Source organism: Gopherus evgoodei, chromosome 9 (genome assembly GCF_007399415.2).
Source record: "Gopherus evgoodei ecotype Sinaloan lineage chromosome 9, rGopEvg1_v1.p, whole genome shotgun sequence".
In the NCBI taxonomy this organism is placed as follows: Eukaryota; Metazoa; Chordata; order Testudines; family Testudinidae; genus Gopherus; species Gopherus evgoodei.
Genome location: NC_044330.1, coordinates 99,159,392 through 99,182,322, shown reverse-complemented (window position 1 = coordinate 99,182,322; position 22,931 = coordinate 99,159,392). Strand labels below are relative to the sequence as shown.

Genomic DNA, 22,931 nt, shown 5'->3' with positions numbered 1-22,931 from the left:
CTAGTATGTAATACTGTTGAATGTCCAGGTACTATTGGATAATCATGTCTAAGTGTCTAAGAAGACTACCTCCCTCCCCCACATTTTTATATGGCCTGGAGACTGGTGGCTTTGTTGCTATAATATAGCCTTAAATTACTACAAAAGACTATATTTGGGACCACATTTCAAATAAACAAAGCATCTGAAATTGGTGCAGAATATAGCAGGTCTCATATCATCTGGTATATCTTTTCATAGTTGTGGTCAGCAGAAGCACTCCAACTGGAGTCCCCTTGGTATGAAAGAGGGAGCTGCTGGAAGGGATCCTCCTATGAAGAACCCTCAGTTTTGGGACCTGCTATCCACATTGGTCCAAAAATTGCCTAAAGGTGTTGACTTTCAGGGAACATTGCAAAGCTAATCTTTTTACCCAGGGAGCGATGTGATGAGGGCTGGCATTTGTGACTGGGGCAGGGTCTTGTTGCCATTTGGTTTCATGAGGAGAAACTCCTGGTTTTCTTTCTTTGCATTGTATTTTTAACCATGTCAAAGATGACTAAAGCTCTGGATGGGCATTTTTAAAATGAGTTATAAATGTAAGCCTGAGATGTCTCATAGTTTTGGATGAGAATGCCACACTTGGGTCTGAGATACTCCATTTATTAATTCAAACCTTGTTTTAACCACAAGCATTCCTTGTGATTACAATTCTTATTAAAGTAAGAAATTACAGAGAAAAAAGCAGTGGCCTGTTACCTTCTCCTGGAGCATAGGTGGGTCATGATGGAGCTTCATAGGAGAAATTCAACTGTCTCTTACAACCTTCCACATACTATACACATCCAAATTAGATATTCAATAGCTCCTTTCCAATCACCATTATATAACTCATACAAGACACGTGTGAATTTTGAATGACAATTTTTGCTGTCTTTGCTATATTCATGTTAATATTTCTTTTTGATTGGTTTATTACCACTGCTTAGGCACTCATTGTACATATTTTGGCCGGGTCACTTTGACCTGTTTCTCTGCATAGGAAGTTTGTGCCTGTTTTTCTCTAATTGCATCCTGAGATCACATTTTATGTATCTGTTGTCTGCCAGTAACTCCATTCCATGTAATATTCTCCCACTTAGGCACATTGTGTGGCTATACAGCACCTATAAACAAGTTTACTTAATAACAAGGTCACTAAGGCAACATTTCACTCAAACTAGACCAAAGCCATCCTTACTGTCCAAACTTAGGCATTAGACATGATCCTTTAAAAATAAATTGTCTGTGCCAGGCAATAGATCAACCCGAGCAAGAAGAAAAAGGGCCTTGGGGGCTATGGCTGTCCCTCAGACAAAAAAGACATTGTTGTGCCCATCAACTGAGGGAAGGAGTACATCACAGCTCAGACAGGATTTAAACCCCAGGTTTAAGAGTTCACTATAGCAGTTAGCATGAGGCCCCACTGTACAGGGTGTGTGGTGGATGTGGTATTTTTGGGGTGAGGTTTTTGTTTTTTGAAGGAACATCCAAATTAAAGTGGGTGGGTTTTCTTTTGTTTGTTTGGGTTTCTTTGTTCTTCCTCACCGCAAAACTAGAGCAGAAGATATGTTTGAAGCTTGGAGAAAATAGCACATTGGACACTCACTGCGTTCCATGTTGTTGCCAAAGCCACTAAGAAGGAACTGAGGGAGAGTCATGGCCACCTTACCCTTCGAGCCTTTGCATTGGAGCATGAGTCAGCATAAGACACATGTGCAAACCCAATGGCGACTGTTGTTGTTTTTTAAAATCTGATATTGCGTGCATGAGATAAGTGCACGTGGATAGTGGGTTCTACTCTGGCCCATATGGGAAGAACCCACAGTATTTTCTAAACCTAAATCTATTGCATGTCATTTTCCATGTACTGGTCCTTTTGGTAAGTTTTCCTGGAAGAGAATGGCCATTACCATGAACTTTATTTCTCTATTTCTAATTTCTCAAATATTTTTTATATTTGAGATGCTATTGAATAGTACTGCTTCAGGTGAGAGATAGTAACTTGTCCGCTGGACAAACATTTTAAAATCGAACTATCAACATTGGCTTTTCAGAATGACAACAAAGAGGATAATATTACATCTTCCATCTTTACTCTGGATCCATGAAAAAGTCTCTTCATACAGACCAAAGTGTAAGAATGTTGGGAAAGGTGTGGAGTCTGAAGATAAATAGCATTTTAGCTCATCCCCAACCTAGGACAAGGTTAAAGAGAAACTTTTCTCACACACTTCACATACTAAAGAACTCTTTTTGAGATTACACTACTGAACAAGAATTACTTTAAAGGTTCCTTAAAACAGGTGTCTTTTATATCATTCCTGCTGACGAGAGCAAGGTAGTCCAAATGTACTGTGCCAGAAAATAATATAGCACTTATTCCTGCAAGGGGTGGGAACCCTCCTATGAGCACTGTCAGATCCACAGATTTGAATGGAAGATGAGGAACCTTGCAGGATTAAGCCCATAATCCGGAATAGGCAGATGAGCTGGAAAACTGCCAAAGGCTATGGAAGAATTCAGAAAGCAAAGGGGTCCTATAGCGTATTTTAATTAATTAAATATTACCACTTCTTTCTTTAGTCTGTGGATATATTTTACTTAAAACATTGCACACAAAATACTTCACCTACAGAAGTCAAGGGAGAAGCACTTTACGCAATTATTGTAAAACATCTATTTTGATAGTCCCTAGCCATTTTAATGGGTATGTTTCAAAAGGGTCAATAAATAGCAGTCTTCTTTTAAAAGGTAGTTTTGACAAAGTGCTAATCTATAGCGACCACTACATTTTTAAAAAATGACAAAGTAGAGACTGTTCAAAGAGAGCAACAAAAATGTTCATTTGGACAAATAAGATCCATGAGGAAAGGCTAAGAGATGTCATCTAAAGAAAACAAGACTAAAACAACTGTTGGGTTTATAAAAAGGATAGAGATTAAATATTTTCACTAGTTAATGGTGACAGAATAAGAAGTGATGAATTTTAGTGTTAGGGAAGAAGATAAATAATATGGCGAGGTTCCAGCTCAAGGAATGTTGTGAAATTCTCATTTGTGGTTGATGGTCAGAGTCAAATTATACATTTATCTATTCTGAATGCTTTAGAAACAATAAAATCAAGACCCCCATGGTAAAGGGAGACTAATAAATTATGGCTAGCAGGGTCAGCATTGTTCTAAATCTGTGTGTCAAACCCCTAGCCCAAGCTAGCCTGCTTGAGGTATTTACATGGCCCATGTGACACAAACAGCTTATAAGCAGCAAAGAATCCTGTGGCACCTTATAGACTAACAGACGTTTTGGAGCATGAGCTTTCGTGGGCGAATACCCACTTCTTCAGATGCATGAAGTGGGTATTCACCCACGAAAGCTCATGCTCTAAAACGTCTGTTAGTCTATAAGGTGCCACAGGATTCTTTGCTGCTTTTACAGATCCAGACTAACACGGCTACCCCTCTGATACTAAACAGCTTATACAGAATCTAAATGAGATTTTAAAGTAGGTTTCTAGCTTCATGAATCAAGTGTAACCAAATACACTTCTCTTTGAGTTCATAGCCTGAAACAATGAATCAGAGGTGTGAACTCAGAGGAAGGAATTATTAAGCACCGGCAATGCAATCGGTGCTACATAAGAGGAGACCGTCCCTCCCCCAGTTACAGACCATTTGTTTATGAAACCAGCTATTTTGGAGTCAATAATTGTGTTTCCCTCTGTGCTCTAGAATTAGACTGTTTGGGATCCAAATGGCTGTCTCTGTCCTTTCTTATAAGGAACATGAGTATCTCTCAACGAGGCATGGGTAATCATTTTTATGGTGTGATTCAGATTAAGACATATTTGTTTAACAGGATTCTGCAGGGCAGAAACACAAACTGTGTTAAACTGAACCATAGCTGACAGCTGCTTTCAAAAATCATTGTGACTAACATGGTTTGGGTTTGTTTGTTTTTTAAAAAAACAAGGTGGCCTAAAAGACACAGGAAAGCTGTGATGTGATTTCTATATTAAATTCTTCTTTCCTTTGTGCTTACACTTGGCACCAGAAGAATCTCTGAAAAGATTACCTTCATTTATCTCCTCTTGTTTACTTCACACGTCCTTTAAGTAATTGTTTGATTATATCAAGTCTTCCTTTGCTGCTAGCACTTGTTCCCCCACAGACTGCAATCAGTGAGAATCCCTCTCCCAAATCTTTCAGAAATAAAAATTTTATTAAGATGTTTAAAAAAAAGTGAACGGTACAGAGTTTAAGCATAGAAGTTTCTGGTTATCAGGGAATAACATACAGATTATCGAGGGTGCAACATTTGGTTTAAGATTGGGTGGCATAAGGAATACATAATCTGCAATATCCCCAATTGGAGGTAAAAGGTTGATGGGTCAGAGTACAGAAACTGAGATATGAGGGTATGAAGTTCATAAAGTGGCTATGTTCGGGTGTGGAGTATAATGAGTGGCTATGATGATGAGGATGGCCCTCATTTGATGATGACCCTCATTTGGGGAGATTGAATGTTCAGGGAGTTTATGATTCCAGTTCATATGATCCAATGGAGAAAGCCTCTTGGTCCCTTTCTCATAGTCGAAGAACGATGTCACTCTGGCTCACACCTCCTGGTACTGTCGGTGGCCGGTGATGTGCTCGATGTAAATGTCCCTGGACCATCGGATGGTGTCTGAGACAATGAGGCGCTGCATGAACCATGCGTAGCGTCGACTGATCCAGCAGGTCCGCAGCACACGCTCGTTGCATGGGTCCCAGGCGCCCAGGGCTCCAATGATCAGGAAATCCAACTGCACCTCGTAACCCTTCGCTCTCAGGGTGTTGGCCAGGAGGGCCTACATTTCCAGCTTACGAGCTCGGGCTTCGTGAAATGACAGGGTTCTGTTCTCAAAGGAGACCATGACATTGACGAGGATGATCTTTTTCTTGGTCTCTTCGGTGAAGATGATGTCAGGTCGTAGGTGGCTGTTGGTACCAGGAAGGGCACAGTTCGTGGAGATCTCCCCCAGGCATGGTGCAATAGCTTTCATGAGGCAGTTCTGGATGGTGTTGTGGCGCAGCTGCCAGGCTCTGAAGTGGGGTTTGCAGCTGCACAGGACGTGGGGCAGGGTCTCGTTGGAGTAGCCACACTTCCTGCAACTTCTTAATACCTGTGTTAGGATGTCCTTGCACCTAAAGTCTTATACCAGGGGTGGCCAACTTGTGGCTCTGGAGCCACATGCAGCTCTTCAGAAGTTAATATGCGTCTCCAACTTGAGGGCTGAAACTACAGGTCCCAACTCCTGGCTCTGCCACAGGCCCTGCCTCCACTCCACCCTTTCCTGCCCCCTCCCCTGAGCCTGCAGTGCCCTCCCCACCCCCAAGCCTCCTGCAGGACACAAAACAGCTGATCCAGAGGGAAGGGGAGGTGCTGATTGGCAGGTCTGCTGGTGGGCGGGAGAGGGGGCCCTGCTGACATATTACTGTGGCTCTTTGGCAATGTACATTGGTAAATTATGGCTCCTTCTCAGGCTCAGGTTGGCCAGCCCTGGCTTATACCATTCCATTTTCTTTAGATCTATTTTTTAATGTCTCACTTGCGACCCATAACTGAGAACAGGAGTCAAAACATGCACCATAATGGTGCACTTCTTATAATAACTTGAAAGATCTTTAGATACATACACAAATGTTTACTTTTTTGAAGGTATAGCTTTCATATACCAATGTGCATGATTTGCTGTTAAATAAAGATGTTTAATTAGTAGGCGATACCCACATTGTAAAGGAAATGCTAGCAGAATGTTTTCAGTAATATACCTTTAACAAGAAAAGGGAGAGAATGTTTTAGAACTAGATTGTTCCAGAGCAACTGAAGGCCTGCCCTAATAGAGACAGAAGAGTGGAATCTGAATGTTCTGTAGTAATTGCAACGATGGTGGGCTCCTCATGCTGGCGTTCTGCAAACTTCAGGGAGAGTTTCTTTTCTCTGAGAAAGAGAAAGGTGGTAAAAAGAAAAAAAGAGAAATTTCCAGAGAGTGTCTCACAAGGCAAGAGGATAAGTTCGTAGGCTAGCAAGTGTTAAGGAAGACTTTCTGGTAGAGACAGCAGCACTTCAGAGTGTGGGTGGAGATTAGCTGGACTAGAAAATGAAGACATTTTAACATCTTTTCCTGTCCTCTTGTATACAAGTAGTACAGATCCTGGCTACATGGTCCAAATACTTAGACTCCTTCCTAAACAAAAACAAGCCAGTTTTATTGGCTTCAACTTTCTTTTGGCAGAGTCCTACATGTAGTAAGTAATCTTAGAGGGGATAGCAGGTATATACGTTAAGTATGGATTCCCAGCATTTCTCATGCAAATAAACTCATTCGCACAAAAATTCAATGTTTGAACACATGTTCATTCATGAATAGCAATATTCACACAAATAGATTCCTCCCCTCACATCTGAAAGGAAGTCACAAATTTTAGTGGAAAAGCAAATAAGAGACTAAGTATGTAGTCAGATCAAATCACCAGTCAAACGCAGAAAACATGTTCACACAAAAAATTCTGTCTCCTACTACTGTGAATAATTTATTCCAATTCTGTTCAAGTACAGTCAGTAATGCAACTATAAGTAAATACAAACTTCTCACTCTTGTCTTTATGGCCTGATATTTACCTGATGCAAGTGACAGTTAGCTGAACACAAAAGTTCAGACACCCCATAAAACCTTTTTCCAACTGTGCATGCTTTGTAATAGACTGGCAGTATTAAAAGACAGCAATGAAAAAGATATCATACAGATCTATATCTACTGACCTATGCAGCTTTTTTTTTACACTATATTCCAAGCACATAGTTGATTAAAATACACGTCACAAGAACAGTTACTTTAAACTTGAATGTTCATATATATATATACATACACACACACATTTTTTGTGGAAAGAGCATTGCAGTGGGAGTCCTTAACATTCAAGTTCAAAGTAACTGTTCTTGTGACGTGTATTTTAATATATAGTATTGCCCCTAGGTCTCACTGAAAAAGAACCTTTATTTCAGAATGTCTTTATAATCTAATTTTTATTATACAATTAAAATAAGTTACAGTAAAGGTCAACTATTTGTCCCACTGTGCCTCATTTATGGGGCCACAAGTTGGCCCTTAGTGACAGGCTGATTGTTTGTCAGAGGTAAGAAAATCCATGTGTAATGGCTGCAGGCTAGCTGCTCTGATCCCTCTCTGGTCTCCGAGTGCAGCTGCTTAACTGTTAGACTTTGTGCCTTTACCTTTCAAGCGGTAGAATCACATGGTGTCCCTATAGCCTGTTTGCCAAAAGCGAGAATCAGCGACAGGGGATGGATCACTTGATGATTACCTGTTCTGTTCATTCCCTCTGGGGCACCTGGCACTGGCCCCTGTTGGAAGACAGGATGCTGGGCTAGATGGACCTTTGGTCTGACCTAGTAGGGCCATCCTTATGATTCCCACACCAGGCCCTGGGCTACAATACACTGCATACTCAAACAGGTCCAAATGGATTCAGAAACTCGCAGTTCTTCCTTTCAGAGGCCTATAATCAGAGATTTAGTGCCCCAAAATGGCCTTAACACAGAAGTCTTGTTAATTAAATCTTAGGCCATGTCTACATCTAAAATTTTGCAGCGCTGGTTGTTACAGCTGTATTAGTACAGCTGTATAGGGTCAGCGCTGCAGAGTGGCCACACTTACAGCAACCAGCACTGCAAGTGGTGTTAGATGTGGCCACACTGCAGCGCTGTTGGGCGGCTTCAAGGGGGGTTCCGGGAACGCGAGAGCAAACCGGGAAAGGCGACCAGCTTCGCCGCGGTTTGCTCTCCCGTTCCCGGAGCCACCCAGCAAACCGCAGGGAAGGAGACCTGCTTGCTCGGGGTTCCGGGACCGAGAGAGCAAACCGGGGAAGGAGACCAGCTTCGCCGCGGTTTGCTCTCCCGTTCCCGGAGCCACCCAGCAAACCGCAGGGAAGGAGACCTGCTTGCTCGGGGTTCCGGGACCGAGAGAGCAAACCGGGGAAGGAGACCAGCTTCGCCGCGGTTTGCTCTCCTGTTCCCGGAGCCACCCAGCAAACAGCAGGGAAAGAGACCTGCTTGCTCGGGGTTCCGGGAACGAGAGAGCAAACCGGGAAAGGAGATCAGCTTGATTACCAGAGGCTTCCTCCTTCCACGGAGGTCAAGAAAAGCGCTGGTAAGTGTTTACATTGGATTACCAGCGCTGGATCACCAGCGCTGGATCCTCTACACCCGAGACAAAACGGGAGTACGGCCAGCGCTGCAAACAGGGAGTTGCAGCGCTGGTGATGCCCTGCAGATGTGTACACCTTCAAAGTTGCAGCGCTGTAACTCCCTCACCAGCGCTGCAACTTTCTGATGTAGACAAGCCCTTAGGAACAAAGCACAGCATAAGGGTGAAAAGGATTTTATAACAAAAAGTCTACATGCATGTGTATCTTACCTAGAGTCTAACCATTCTCCTGGTGGGTCTAACCTCTCACACACTCTCTTTCAACTCACTTGTATCGTTTGATACCCGAGAGTTACTCATATGGAAACCAGGAACAGACTGAGTCTCAGCATCACTGTGAATGGCCCTTGCATTGTCCCTCAAGTAGTTCCTGAGAAAAGTATATCAGGATTGACCCTTCCTTCCTGGGTGTATTTCCTAACAATCCTGCTACTGAAATAATATTATATGCAGAGACAAGGTGGGTGAGGTAATCTTTTATTGGACTAACTTCTGTTGGTGAGAGAGAGGAGCTTACCAGAGACTTCTTTTTAAAGTCCTTCAGTATAGGCACACAGTAAACATTACAGTAACCAGGTCATGACATAATATTCATAAATTATTACAGACAATTCCAAATCCATCTCAGCATGACAAAACAAATTAGTTTAAAAAGACAAGTCCTGGTAAACAGTGTTTCTCATGAGATTAACATTTTTAAATCAAAATTTCTTTAAAACTTTTAATAAAATATTTAAATGTTTAATACCAACCACCATCCCAGGCATGCATGCTACACTGGGTATATACACAGAAATCTGTAACCACTCATGGAAGTGTTGTGTTCAAGAACGGGCTGGTTAAGATGAAAGAGACAATGGGTGATATCCTGGACCTACAAACATCAAGTGTTATCACTGATTTCAAAGGGGCCACGATTTCAATGCATGACTTTTGCACAAAAACTTGTGGGAGAGTCAACGTTTTGTCACAGAAGTCATGACCATGACAAAACTTGTAAGTTTTGGAAAAAACTTATCAAAATAGTTGTTTTTTCCCCTCCTTTCTTCTTGTGTTTTAGCAGGAAAAAAAACAGTATGCCCCAAAATAGTATGTGATCAGTGTAATAAGACTATCACAGTGCTTACACACGTAACCTTACTGCTGGCATTTCCTAACTTTTGAGTGCTTTACATTGTAATCTTAATGCGCTTTTACTGTTGTTTTATATAATCTATTTATAGTTCACCTTTATTGCCATGTTATCTGGAGGCTAACATTAATAGCTCTGATTTAATAATCCTTAAAAGCCTATTTTTTTAAATACTAGATCCTTGTTACTACGATGGCGAAATTGCAAGCAAGCGCCTTGCCCAACCTACTCTAAAACTAAGCCCAGAAGCTATGAATTGCTGAAAAAACCAAATTATTCCCTCTCTGGCTGCTGGTTCTCCCTTCTCCCCTGGATATCTGTGTACCAAGTGTCTCATTTAATATTTATAAATCAAATTTCAGGCCCTATTGTGCATGCAGATCCAGAGTACAGTAGCACCTCAGTTACAAACACTTGGGAATGGAGGTTGTTCATAACTAACTCTGAATAAAACATTAGGATTGTTCTTTCAAAAGTTTGCAATTGAACATTGACTCAACACAGCTTTGAAACTTTACTATACAGAAGGAAAATGTTGCTTTTAATCATCTTAATTTAAATGAAACAGGCACAGAACGTTTCCTTGCTTTGTCAAAAAAAAATAAATGTAAGCTACTAACAAAAGAAAATTTAACACAATACTGTAGTGTGTATCCCCTTTTTTTTGGTCTCTGCTGCTGCCTGATCCTGTACTTTCAGTTCCAAATTAGGTATGTGGTTGACTGATCAGTTCGAAACTCTGGTGTTCATAACTCTGAGGTTCTATTGTACATAATTTAAACAGCACATCCTACACTTTTAAATAAATCCTACAGCCTGTAGGAGGTAAAAAATCAGATATAGCACTAAGACAAGACAGAGACAGTATTTCTGTAACTCTTAAAGGAAGCCATTGAATCAAAAGGAACATTTGCAAAACATGAAATTTCTGTACTATCAAGACTGATTGTCTTGATGTAGGATTACTGAACAGCACCAAAAACATATACCATAAATCACAAAGATTCCTCCAGACATCTGTGTACACTCAAGCTCTGTGGAAGCAATAGATATCATTTCACTGTATGCCTACATTTTTACACACTATTTTGGGATGCAGTTTGTATTAATCATATCTATTTGTTGTATTGCTTGGTGCTTTCAACGAAAGTCTGAGCAAAAAGAGAGTGGCAATTACTGAATACCACGAACACTTTGCTCCCCAACAATGCCACCTGTATGTAACCTGAAAATCTCTTGCAGATTAGATCTGCCGAACATTTAACATATCCCAGAAGGGGAAACAGCTAATGAGAAATGGCAGAGACCAGACTCAAGGGACCCCTCCACTGACCCTCAGCATGAGGAACTGAGATGGGGTTAGACCCCCACAAGGAATAAAGGGCCTTCTTAACAGCACCTGCGAGGTTTTAATTCAGACCAAACAGGAAGCGCGAAACCCTTTATTAGTCAACGCGTCTGAGGTGCTGCAAAGGGCCGACTCCTAGCCCCAAGCTCCCCGGCACAGAAAACTCCGCTTCGCCGGCCGTGCGGCTCTACAGGCTGCACCCCAGTGAAGCCTCCTTCCTCAGCCACTGTCTCCCACTGGCCGTCCCCTCCCCCCGGGCCGCGGCACCGCCATCCGCCCGCACCACCGTCACCGTCACCTCCCCCTTCCGTCCCCTCCACGAGCCCTACTATCCCCCCCGCCCCTATCCTTGGAGGCAAGGATACCCCCCAGATGGCCGGGCAGGTCACCGAGCCGAAGGGCTCCTTTGAACGCCATGGTAACCCGCGCCTTCCGGGTCACAGGACCTCCTCCACGGGCATTCCCATTGGCCGCCGCGCACGCGGATAGCGTGCCGCCATTGGGTGGCAATGCAGTCGCTCAGCGAGCGGGCGGGCCGCCGTAGCGCCGTGAGGTTAGGTTGCGGGCCGCCGCTAGCGCGGCTGTATGTGTGTGAGGGCGGGGTGCGGCCGGCTGGCCGTTAGGTGGCCGCGAGCGGGGTGTGCTCGCGCGAGTTAATTCCCCGCCCCTCCTCCCCCCGTCGGAGCCCGTCACGTGATGCGGGTTTAATGTTTACATTCTAAGCGGGCGCCCCTCTCCCCTCTTCCCCGCGCGCCGCCGGGTGGCGACCGTTTCGCTTTCATTTCCGGGCAGCCGCGAGCGCGGAACGGAGCCGACGAGCCCCCGCCCCCACCCGTCCGGTTACGGAGCGAACCGAGGCTCCCCTCCCCGCGAGAGAGAGAGAGGCGGTGCCGGGCCTGGGCATCCCGCACCGAGCCGCCGCGGCACAACATGGAGGAGCTGGTGGTGGAGGTGCGGGGCTCCAATGGGGCCTTCTACAAGGTACCACGCGCCCGGGCCGGGCCTCGGGGGAGGGGGCGCGGGGGGGCCTTGGGAGGAGGCGGTGGCTCCTCCCGCCTATGAGGGAAGGAGAGAGGCCTGGGCTAGACGGCGGCCTGGGAGATCCGGTTCCTCCCGCCCCGTACCTGAGGGGAGGGAGCGGAGCGGAGCGGGGCTGGGGACGAATGAGGGAGGCCGCCTTGGACAGAGGGAGCTCGGGGGCGCGGAGACTTCGGGCCTATGAGACCTTCGCCCTGCGCGGGCAGGGAGGCCTGGCTCGCCGCTCCCAGTGTGCGAGGGAAGATGCAGAGGGCACGGCGGGGGCTGCTCCCCTCCTAGCGCTGTGGGGACGAGCGGCTGAGTCGAGCCTCAGCGCGGGGGGCCTTGCAGTGCACCCCGGCGAGCTCCCGCCGGGCGGGGCCCCCGGAAGCCCATTAACCAGGCAGTCGGGATGCAACGCCACCCCCGGGGTGCTGTTAACGCTGCGGTCGGGGGTGCCCCCACCGACGTGAGTTGGAGCATCACTTGGTCTTCAGGCCTGCCCCGCGTTCCTGGAAACCTTACTGACCGCTACGTCTCCCATTGAAAATGTGGTTTAGCCTATTGGATGTATCGGTGGTGGCGTGTGTGCATTGGTGGTGGGGAGAGCCTTCACTGAGCATGGAGATCACACACTGCCGGTTATTTCTGTTTACTGTTTATAGCCGCTAGTACTGCCACTGTTGTTACATAAAATGAAGAGCATTGGTCAGTATACAGTAGGTCGTCATTTGAGTTGTAATGGTCTGTGACCCAGAAGATTTAAAAAAAACAAAACCATTTGTAAAAACACTGTGTTCGGGCCTACTCCCATTGGTGTCAGCTATAGTGGATTCGGGCCCTTTTGTCAAAATACAGTTAACCATAATGGGTTTGATCTGTTCCTGCAAGGTGCTGAGCACTCCATTCATGTGGGTGTTGAGCGTTCTTAGTGCCTTCAAGAATTGGGCCTAGTATTCAGCAGTGCTCTGTGTTTGTTAATAAACTGGAGATGGATAGAACTGAATAGTTCATCACATATTATAGCATGAAAGAGGTAGGAAGGAGGGTCAAGGACCTAGATAATATTGAGTTCTAGTGGTCTAAAATGACGCCAATGTATACAGGGTTTTAAATGTTCATTATGTTTAAAATCTTTGGTTTTTTTCATTAAAATATCTGAAGGGGGATGTTTTAATATTTGGTGCCATCTCATGTGTTTTTATAGTAAGAAGAGAATATGAGTGCTAAATAGCGCGTTTGTTGGGTTTGCAGTGTTTCAGTTGAAATCCCAAATCTGTGTTTAGGTACCAGGAAATAAAATATTGAGCACTCACAAAAGTCACTTTTTTCTTTTCTTTATGGAGATGATGATTGTTCAAAAGATAACTAAAAATATTAAGTATGGATTTTAGGAATTAAAGATGTAGGGTTTTTAAATGACTGTAGTTTTGTATCTAGTTATGCACCAGTAATCAAATACATTATATACAGTATGCAGGCTTTGTAGAGTGAGATCATTTAAAACACATATTCTCTCTGGTTAATAATTTATTAAAAGTATGTGACAAGATTACTGAGAAGATATAAAACCAATTTCATGTACTTTATTTGAATGAGATCAGTGCAGAAAGTTCTCAGTTTGAGAAATATTGTAGATTTCATGATCCCTTCAATTTTTTATTTGTTTTACACTAGACAAATAAAATAAAATGTACTGGGTTACTTGATCATCTGAGATATATATATTTTATTACCCACATTTCTGGTCCCAGAACAAGTTAGGTATATGATAAATGGAAGGTTTTGTTGGTTCATGAGTTACTCTGTTCCATAAACTCAGAGTTTGTTTACTAAATGTGAACATCCTTTAGTACATCCAGATAATTTTACAAACATTTCTCTGAATAGAAAATTATATTTTTCTTATATTTTAGAATTCATATAAACTCATTTTAGAGAATAGGAAGGGTAAATAAGAATGGTTTAAAATGGCAAGCAAAATGATCAACTCTAACCCAAAGGTTACTTAGAGGAAACAATACATACGTTCATAAATGTAGAAACCAGTTCTTAAATAAAAAGTTATTCTCAAATGTTTAAAGGATTAGTATTTAACAGAAAAGTCATAGTTTATCCAATCTAGTTATATCATCTTTATATTACCATTATATCTGAGCCTCTTGCACTTATTAATTAATTTTCATGCTGCCTTGTCAGATGTCAGTATTATCCCTATATTACAGATGGGGAAACTGAGGCACTGAATGAAATGGCTTGCCTAACATCATACTAAGTTTGTGATGGGGACCACAAACAGAACAGCTTAAACACAAGACTATCCCAATGGGAAAATAAGAAATTTCTTCAAGCAGCATCTTGATGGATCCCTCTAGAGTTATAATATTGTAAAACTGTTCATCATCTCATTTCATTTTATGGTATGTTAATATGTAGTGATCATCCTACAATTAGTACTATAAAACCACCTTAATTCACTCTGATTGGAAGACGTTTAGCAAAAATACTGTAAATACATTAAGTCAGGATACATGCTAATATGTATGGAGTACAAGACAAAGAATGAAGACACTTACTGGCATGAGTTAAGGAATGACCATGTTATTTGTGAGTGGCAAAGCTTACAAAGAATTATTTAGGTCATCCCAAATGAAGGTCCGTAGTATCATCATATCAGTAATACCAACTATCAGTAATACTACTTTTATGCCATATATATTAAAATAAAATGTTTTAGTAATATTCTGGAGAGCTTTTAAAAAAGTTGGATATTTTTTATCCCTTTACCAGAAGCCAAGGTGGTTTTTAATACTGTAAGGCCAGTTGTATTAGTGGAGGGGAAAAGGGTAACTTAAAATTGGGGAAGCTTTTGTTTGTACTGTGTCTATTACAGTGGGGCCTTAGTCTGTTTGGCATCTAATATTTACTTCAGTTTAATGATCTAAAATAGGTTTTATAAATCTTACTGTCACAAACTTAAGGGCAGATACCTAATAGCCTACCATAGCTAGAAACGAGTACCAAATCACATTTAAAAGGTAGGATTTCTAGCTTTCAAATGGGTAAAGCTCTCTGGATTGGTTTTTCAGAAGTAATGAGCACTCTGAGCTCTTATTCACATTGCAATGGGAGCTGAGAGTGCCCAGCACATCTGAAATGTAGGATACTTATTTCTAGAGATCATTGTTGACATGAGATGTTGAACATAGAACAGTTGCTGGTCCCAAATCTAATATTGTCACTCAATTGTGGGTGGATGTTCCATGTTTGAGGATAGAAAGTGTTTTTAACACTACATTGTGTGTATATTTCTTTTTCAGTTGCTGTTTTAAGGCTGTTCAGAGGTTTGTAGCTGGAAAAGAGCCTGACCCAAAACCTCAGATTTTGAAAATCTATGAACTTTAGGCATATTTGAAATCAGCCTGACTTTTGTGGCTTCAACCTGAATGTCTTTGGAAGGTTAAAAATGTTAAGTGCTGGCTGATATGGCATTAAGGGGCATAGTGCATGTAAAATAGTTAAAGATGCAAGATAAATGCATTTCATCACAGGGACATCACTACTATGTGTGCTGTACAGTGTTGTTTTATTTTCAGAGGGGAATATTTAAGTACACGTACAGTTTTTGAATGGTATGTGTTTCAGTGTGGGGTGTAGATACAAAATTTACATCTAATGGAAAATTTATACTAGGAAACAAATTAATAAGCAGGTTTAACCCACCTGTTCTACAGCCTCATATACATAATAATTGGTGATGTTTTAATATCCTTCCCTCTAAACATTTATTTCCTGTCAACGTACTTTAAGAAGTAAGAATTGCAGTTGAGGACAGTGACAGTTTTAGAAAATTGTGTTCGTTTCAGTTACATAGGAAAAATATAAAGGATGCTGATAATATAACTATAGTTAATTTTTCTACAGTATATTAGAGAACTGATTTTAGTATAATATCTTAGTACTTTATATTTTTAAAGAATCATACAAATATTAATGCCCTCTAACACCTCCTCAAGGTAGGTAGATAATTTTTATTATCCTAATCTTGTAGATAGGGTAAGTGACTTGTTGAAGGCTGCTCCCTGAGCTATTGACAGAAATATGATTTAGAACTAAGGAGTTCTTGGATTCTAGCTCTATGTTCAATCTTGAAATCGATGATGCCTATCCATAAGTATTTTTCTGTAATGAATACAAACGCAGTAGAAGGCACAATACAATATACAAAGTAAGAAATTCAATAGTGTACTTGTTTCAGTTTTATTTAATTTTACTGAAAATTACCAGTGTTAGGTCTTTTACTGTGTTTATAATCTTTAAATGCATTATGAAACTATTATCGCTTAATCTCATCTTCCATAATATTAGTCTCACATGTAAAATTGATGCCAACCTAATGTGTTGATTAAAACTGGCTAACTTTTTCTCCTAAAGTAGGTGTGTCTTTGGGACTTCTTTTGCAAGAACCAAAGAGGTCACTTAAAAAAACACTTAGGATATACTGTGAGCATATTCAATTACTTTATTTAGATAAGAAAATGTTATATGCAGCTGTTTAATTGGATCAATCCTATGCCAGTGGGGTTGGAATATACTGACTGCTTTTCCTGAAAGACACTCCAATTCTTCCATTATCTCTTGCTGTTGATATACTATTGGCATCCTATCAGTCTGTAACGTGGATCCATTTTTGACCTCTCCATCCACTTCCTGTCTGTGGCCAAATCTTGCCATTTCTTCTTCCATAACATTATTAAAATCTGCCCCTTTTTTATTTCCCTGTGGTTCAGTTGCTTGTCCATTGTCTCAATGACTACAGTTTTTATTTTGGATTTCTGGATATTTAATTTGTCTCCATCCAAACTGGTAATGTTAAAATCATCTTTGTCGTTTGTTGTTTTAATCCCATCACATCCTGCAGAATTTCCTCCTGGCTCCCCACTGTAGTTCCTTGTCCCTTCTTTCAGGGTTACATAATTCATCCCCAACAGATATCGCCAATCGTCTTCGTTTATGTCAGTTCCCATCCCCTCCATCCTTCTAATGGTGCCAGCCTGGACATTCTCTTTGTTTCCTTCCCCTGCTGCTCCTTTGTGACTTTTTGCCATTCTGCTACTCTATGTGCAATGCCTTTCCCAGGCTAGTTAGTCAAATTAGCTCACTTTTCTCTTTCTGATTCCTTTGAAGAAAAAATGTACTTCAGCCATCCATGAGCAGCGAGTTAAATGATAAATTAAATCCCACCTCCAACACTTAATTTAATAGTATGGTCAATATATGCATATGCCATACTGGGTAACTGACCATTTTTCTTACTATAACCTTTGTCTCTGCTCTGCTCTTTCTCTTGGGCCCCCTCCCCCCCTTCTGATCTCCAGTTATTACATCTGATTTTATGCTTTAAACTCCTTGGGACAGGTACCATATCTTTAATTGTTCATGTGATGTGCCTAGCATACTCTTGGGCACTGAAATAATAAATATATTGGTGTTTACAGTAGCATAACATTTACATTTGTAAAATGACTAATAATGAAATTTAGACCATACTATTTGGATCACTGAAAGTAAAGCTTTATTTTGCAGAGTTTGTGAATGTTGACATACTTGAGACCTCCAGTAACATCACAATAAGTTGCAGGGACAGGTTTTATTTATTTATTTTATGTATGTTACTAATGTGAAGCACAGGGATTTAATGTTGTTCAGTTGCCATGATGAAAGTACACCACATGAAGTTTTTCATGTAGGGAAGAGTGAATGACTTTAGTTATTATGCGCTTTCTGTTTTTGTGCTCTATGGCCCTATAGCAGTAAGGGCAACCCTTTCTGCTTTTGAGTTTCTGGGGGGAAAAAAATTGATATGGCCGCTAATAGTGATCTAAATGTATTTCTCATGCTCTGTTCCTCCCTCCCCTAACTTCTTTCTAAATATCATTCTTGGTGTTATATCTACTCCAACCTTTTATCTTCTCCCTGTTTTCCCTCAGCTTAGTCTCCCTCTACCTTTAGTATATTTCATACTCTATCATCTGTCATGCATATTTGCTAAGGCTAGTCTTCCATCCCTCCTTACCCATACACCTATGAGTCTGAAATATACATATCTCTGCATCTTTATATTCCAGTTTTCCCAATCCATCCCTGCAACTTATTGATCTGTGAACAGTGTGGAAACTGTCTCTACACTGGTCTTGCAAAACCTATCTACTCTATTTTCAATGGGACTGGATTTTATTAGTTCCTTGCACTAGAATGCATCAGTTTCTATCCTCCATGGCCCGACTGCCACTGAAATTTGGAACTGGACTTAAACTATACATTTTTTTAATATATTAGTACATCAGTGCATGTACCCTGTATATCATACTGCTATGTTTAAGCTGACATGCATTTTAAGAAACCCTGCCATTCTGTGCTTGGGCAGAGGTTTTGTGGTCCCAGCTAAAATATTTTGTCAAGCATTTTTCTCTTTATAAGTTCTATAATACTGAAAATAAAAAAAAAAATCAAACTATCATAACTTAGCCGGAGCTGCTTGTTTATGGTGTGGCAAAACTTCATTTTTAATTGAATTTATTCTCATGACTAATTCTTTTAAACTAAGTATGACAGGAATTGATTCATACCAACTCGTATAATTCTTAACAGTGCTTGCTGTTGTGCAGGTACACTCAACATTTAACTTTATATCAGTTTTAGGACTAGGTGCATTTTCCTCTGGACCATCTAATAGAGGAACAGGGGAAGACAGTGATAGACATTACAGAGATGTGGCATCCACACATACTCTTCATACTTCATTGGACATCACAGCAAGAGCAGTTGCATCTGAGTATTGCTCTTCATCAGTGTTCCTGGCTTAAGCATTCATGTCTCTTGGTGGACGCTTAAGCCATGTTGAAGATTTCCTTTCTGTGGAAAATTTGTATGGTAAGAAAACAGATGAGACTCATAGAAAATAATTGATGCTAAATCCTCTGCACAGTCTGTTTCTCATCTTCAGCCAAATTAGAAAGGTTCAACAACCTCCTCTTTCTGCTACCACAGACAGTAATTATGGCAGGGGGTTACCATTCAATCTACCTGAACTTCAGACTAATGGCTATGAGAAGAAAGGGAAAAACATCCCTCCAATGGTTATTGTCCTAATCAGTTGCTCATGTGACCTTCACTTTTTCCAAGCAAAACATTTAGTGGATTGTTTTAAGAACACACAGCTTGTCTTCAGTTTGACTACCCTTCCCTTTCTAGGGCCATTTGGGCCATTTCCTTATGGGATGTGGGGAATTAACACATTGTTCTGGCAATTATTGAATTTGGATAGAAGCGCCAGTTACTCTTTCTGCTACCCACCCAACCCTATCCCAGTTCACTCCATGCCACTTCCTGTATTTTTCACGGACCATGTTCAGTGCTTAGAACAGCTTCAGGAATCCTTAAAGATGGCGAAGGCCTCAGCACTGTAAAGGGAAAGATTTCTACTCAGTGTTTCTTCATACTAAAAAAGACATATAGCATTCATCCTCAAAGAAAACCAAAAAGATGAATTAAGAAGTTCAAGTTCTTCCTGCTGACACTAGCATCTGTCATTATTAATTTTTCCCTCAAGACTATTTTGGAGCTCTTGATTTAAGATGTATATTTTCACAATGTAATCAGATAATTTTGATAAGATGATCTTTGCTTTTGCATAGGTGACTGTTACTAATAGTACATAGACCTGCTCTTTTGCCTTTCTGCAGAATGATAGGTTTATACAAAATGTGTGGTACTAATTGCAGTATACTTCAGATGTCAAGGCATCCATGTCTGTTAACATCTAGATCAGTAGCTGGTTCAGACCTGCACATGTCAAACATTTGAATATGTGTTCACTGTTTCAGAATGGGGCACATCTGTTCTAATATTTGTCAAGTGCATATCCTTAATTGCTGCAGTCCTGGACTTATCGTAAGCAAAGACAGAGGAAAGATGGATATGAGATGTATGCAAAATTTGCAATACTCGCATAGGTGTATGTGAACCTAAAGTTCTGTTGTCTTAAATAAATACTATTTCTATACCTATCTCAGCATGTGTGAGACCCTGAAGCTCTGATGTTAGATTTGTTTTCTGTCATGCCGGAGAAAAATATTAACTGTATTTTTGGTATGTGTGGAAAGGGAGGCTTTGTAAGTGATATGGCCCAATTTTATAACCTATATGTGTGCTTTCTGAAGGTATTTCGATATAAATAACATTAATGCTTCCTTTAACGTTACTTGAGTGCTTTAAAGAGTGGGCATGCTGTGAAAGGGGCTCTTTGTCACTTTGCTTTGACCTCAGCTCAAAAGAGATTATTAGGTCATTGCAGGTTATTGAGCCAGTGTTGAACTTCCTTCTAGAACCACGGTTGTACTCTTGTACACCTGTGGTGCTTCATTTTAGCAGTAGTCACTCTTGATGATCTTGTTTGATGCTTAGGTGCTTCTGTTCCTAAGAAAATACTTGGGAATATTTTCTAAAAGACAAATATTGGAAGAAAAGTGAAGTTACTGTGGAATCTGAATTATAAAAGTGTCCCCTCATTTCACTAGAAAACTCAAAATTGGGGGAAGGTTAAATATTCCACATATTTGGTGTAAATAATCTTTAACACCGTCAATGGTCTAGTTCATTTTCATTTTACTGTTGTGCTAAAAATACGATCACTGTTAGTAGAACAAACTAGCATAGTCCTTTCATTCATGTCCCTCTTCCCCATCTGCGTTCTTGAATACACACGTGAATGAACTTTTTATGTGGACACGTGCAAGCAGAAAACCCATGCTACCTATCATCAATTATCATAGTTTTTCAACACAATTACATATATTTATTTCTATTTTAGACACTTGCAAAAGTTCTTTTGTAGGCATTTAGTTAGTGGAAGAAATTTCAAAATTTCTGCCTCTCTCCCTTCCACATAACCATGCTTATCTGGAGGCTCTGAATAATACCACCTAAGTTTTTATATAACACTTTTTCATCGGTACATCTTTAAAGTGCTTTACAAAAGTAATGTGTATCAATATCATAATTTTACAGATGGGGACATGGAAACACTGTGAAGCATGGAAAGTCAGAGTTTTTCCCATGGTCACCCAGCAAGCCAGTGGTGGAGATGGGAATAGAATAAGGCTTCCTGAGTCACAGTTCAGTAGGCCCATTGAAGTCTTTTCCTTCTTATCCCAAAGGAGAAGCTTAGGGATGAAAAATGTACAGAGCCACCACCTTCGGAGGAAATGGAGGGAAGGATGTAGTGTGTCCCACTTGAATTAATCTAGAAAGGCAATAGGAATGAAGGGACTCTGGCTAAAGCTTGGGTGAATTGGGTATAACTGGATCTTGTTGGTGTTACTTGAACTTGTTTTGGGGTGAGAAGGGAGACTGGGAGGGAGCTGAGTCCTGGGATATGAGGGTGGGGAGTAAAAATTTGTTGGGATTTTTGATATACACCACAGTTCTGCAGTCAGAACTACAGGAAATGTAGAATTTTAGGCAAACCTTATTAACACAACATATTAAGTAACTATACATAGTGCATTTAACATTCAGACATTCTGTTTGTATCACACACTGTTCCTTTTAAGACATGAAAAGAACATAGTGCATGTATGATTTGAGTACTACATAAGCATATCAATGTACCAGTTGGTGCCCATAAACCAGGGGAGTACAAAGATATCAGCAACTTTGTCTCTATATTGCTATCTTCTAGGAAAATACTGCAAAATTAGAGAGAGCAGCTAATTTTTAAAACAGACTTAATTTTTTGAGTTTCAGTGGTGTCAGTGGAAAAAAGAAGTTTTAAGGTCGCAATATTTTTAAAATATAGGCGCTATCCATAATTCTACTATTTTTTTCATACAGGCATTTGTAAAGGATGTACATGAAGATTCAATAACAGTTGCATTTGAAAACAAGTAAGTGTACAAATCTAATACTGTGTTTATTTAATGTGTCTAACTTAGTAATACATAAATAATGCTTTTTTTGGTATGGGTAAAAAATTGTAAAACATTTAAAATCTGAATGCTTATGCTATAGCTCTTCACAATAAAAATGATAGCATTTTATTTTAAAATGTTACCTAGGAAAGATGTAATAAAATAAGTTTGTTTTGTTCGAGGGAAAGGTAAACATTGCTGTATTACTAATGTTATGTGTTTTATTTGGATGGCTGAAAAGCAGTTCCATGAATTCAACCAGTATCTCTTGTTAATGGAGATGTTAGACTCACTAAATTATTACAGAAGATATTCTGAGTTGATTTTAAAATGTAGCATCATCAACAGTGAGATCTATGGCAGCCCTCTTGCAAGAAATCCATGCGCTACTCACCCCTTTCCATTTTTTTTAAGAATACATACACGTAGAGGCATATAAAAGAGAAAATCTTCGTAATATTCTGTATTTATATCTCTGTTGGTTTTTTAATGGAGGAAAACAATGCACACCTCTATATAAACCTTCTCCAGCATATATTTGTGGTTGAGCTGACATCACTAAGTGTATGCTGGGACGTTCCTTGCTAGTTTCTGTTAAAAGTATGGGTGTTATGGACCCGAGGAAAGAGTGCATTTTGAAGGGAAGCTTTTAACTTAAGTTATACTTATGTCTCAAAAAAGAATTTACATACTCGTTCTTCGTACTATCACTGTTAACTGAAATTAGAGAGAATTCTTTTTCTGTTTGTTTTTACTTTGTTCAATACTCTGTGTATAAGAGAAACAGTAAAATTGACTATAAAGTCATTGAACTTCCCCTATTAATTTTGTTTGGTTCTTTCAAATGGCAACAGGGAAGTGAAAAACACAAAATTTAAAGATACAGGAAAATGTGATTGAATCTCATGTCAACTCATTTTAGTTTAACAGAGAAGATATAAAACCTGAAACTTAACTTTTTTTAAAAAACATAGCTAGATTTCCAAACTGCCTTTTTCTTGAAGCTGTTGTGCTTGAATATCCATGTTAGCCTGGTTCTAACATGCATACAGCACATATTCCTTAACTTGATGAAATCTTCAATACTTTACTGCACACCTTTAAATGATCAGTGTTATTGATATGTTCTGCTCAATAAAGTTTGGGTTCTTCTATTTTTGAATTTAATAAATAACTTGG

General features: G+C 40.4%; 1 protein-coding gene and 1 long non-coding RNA gene across 5 annotated transcripts in view; one reads left to right on the top strand and one right to left on the bottom strand.

Moving 5' to 3' along the window:
* Positions 1-4,267: 4,267 nt before the first annotated feature.
* On the bottom strand, positions 4,268-5,506 carry LOC115657696. Its single transcript, XR_004002032.1, has 3 exons — positions 5,496-5,506; positions 4,885-4,887; positions 4,268-4,632 (listed from the first exon to the last, which is right to left on the bottom strand). It is a non-coding gene; the product is annotated as an uncharacterized LOC115657696 (long non-coding RNA).
* Positions 5,507-11,361: 5,855 nt separating this feature from the next.
* FMR1 (FMRP translational regulator 1) overlaps positions 11,362-22,931 on the top strand; it is a 54,973-nt gene continuing 43,403 nt past the window's right edge. For 3 of the 4 annotated variants that reach the window (XM_030574284.1, XM_030574282.1, XM_030574285.1), the window contains exons 1-2: positions 12,179-12,250; positions 21,676-21,728. In XM_030574284.1, the coding sequence (XP_030430144.1) occupies positions 12,194-12,250; positions 21,676-21,728 (110 nt within the window). In that variant the 5' untranslated portion in view covers positions 12,179-12,193. Of the gene's footprint in view, positions 11,746-12,178; positions 12,251-21,675; positions 21,729-22,931 lie in introns of those variants that run through there. The other variant, XM_030574283.1, reaches the window with a different exon arrangement.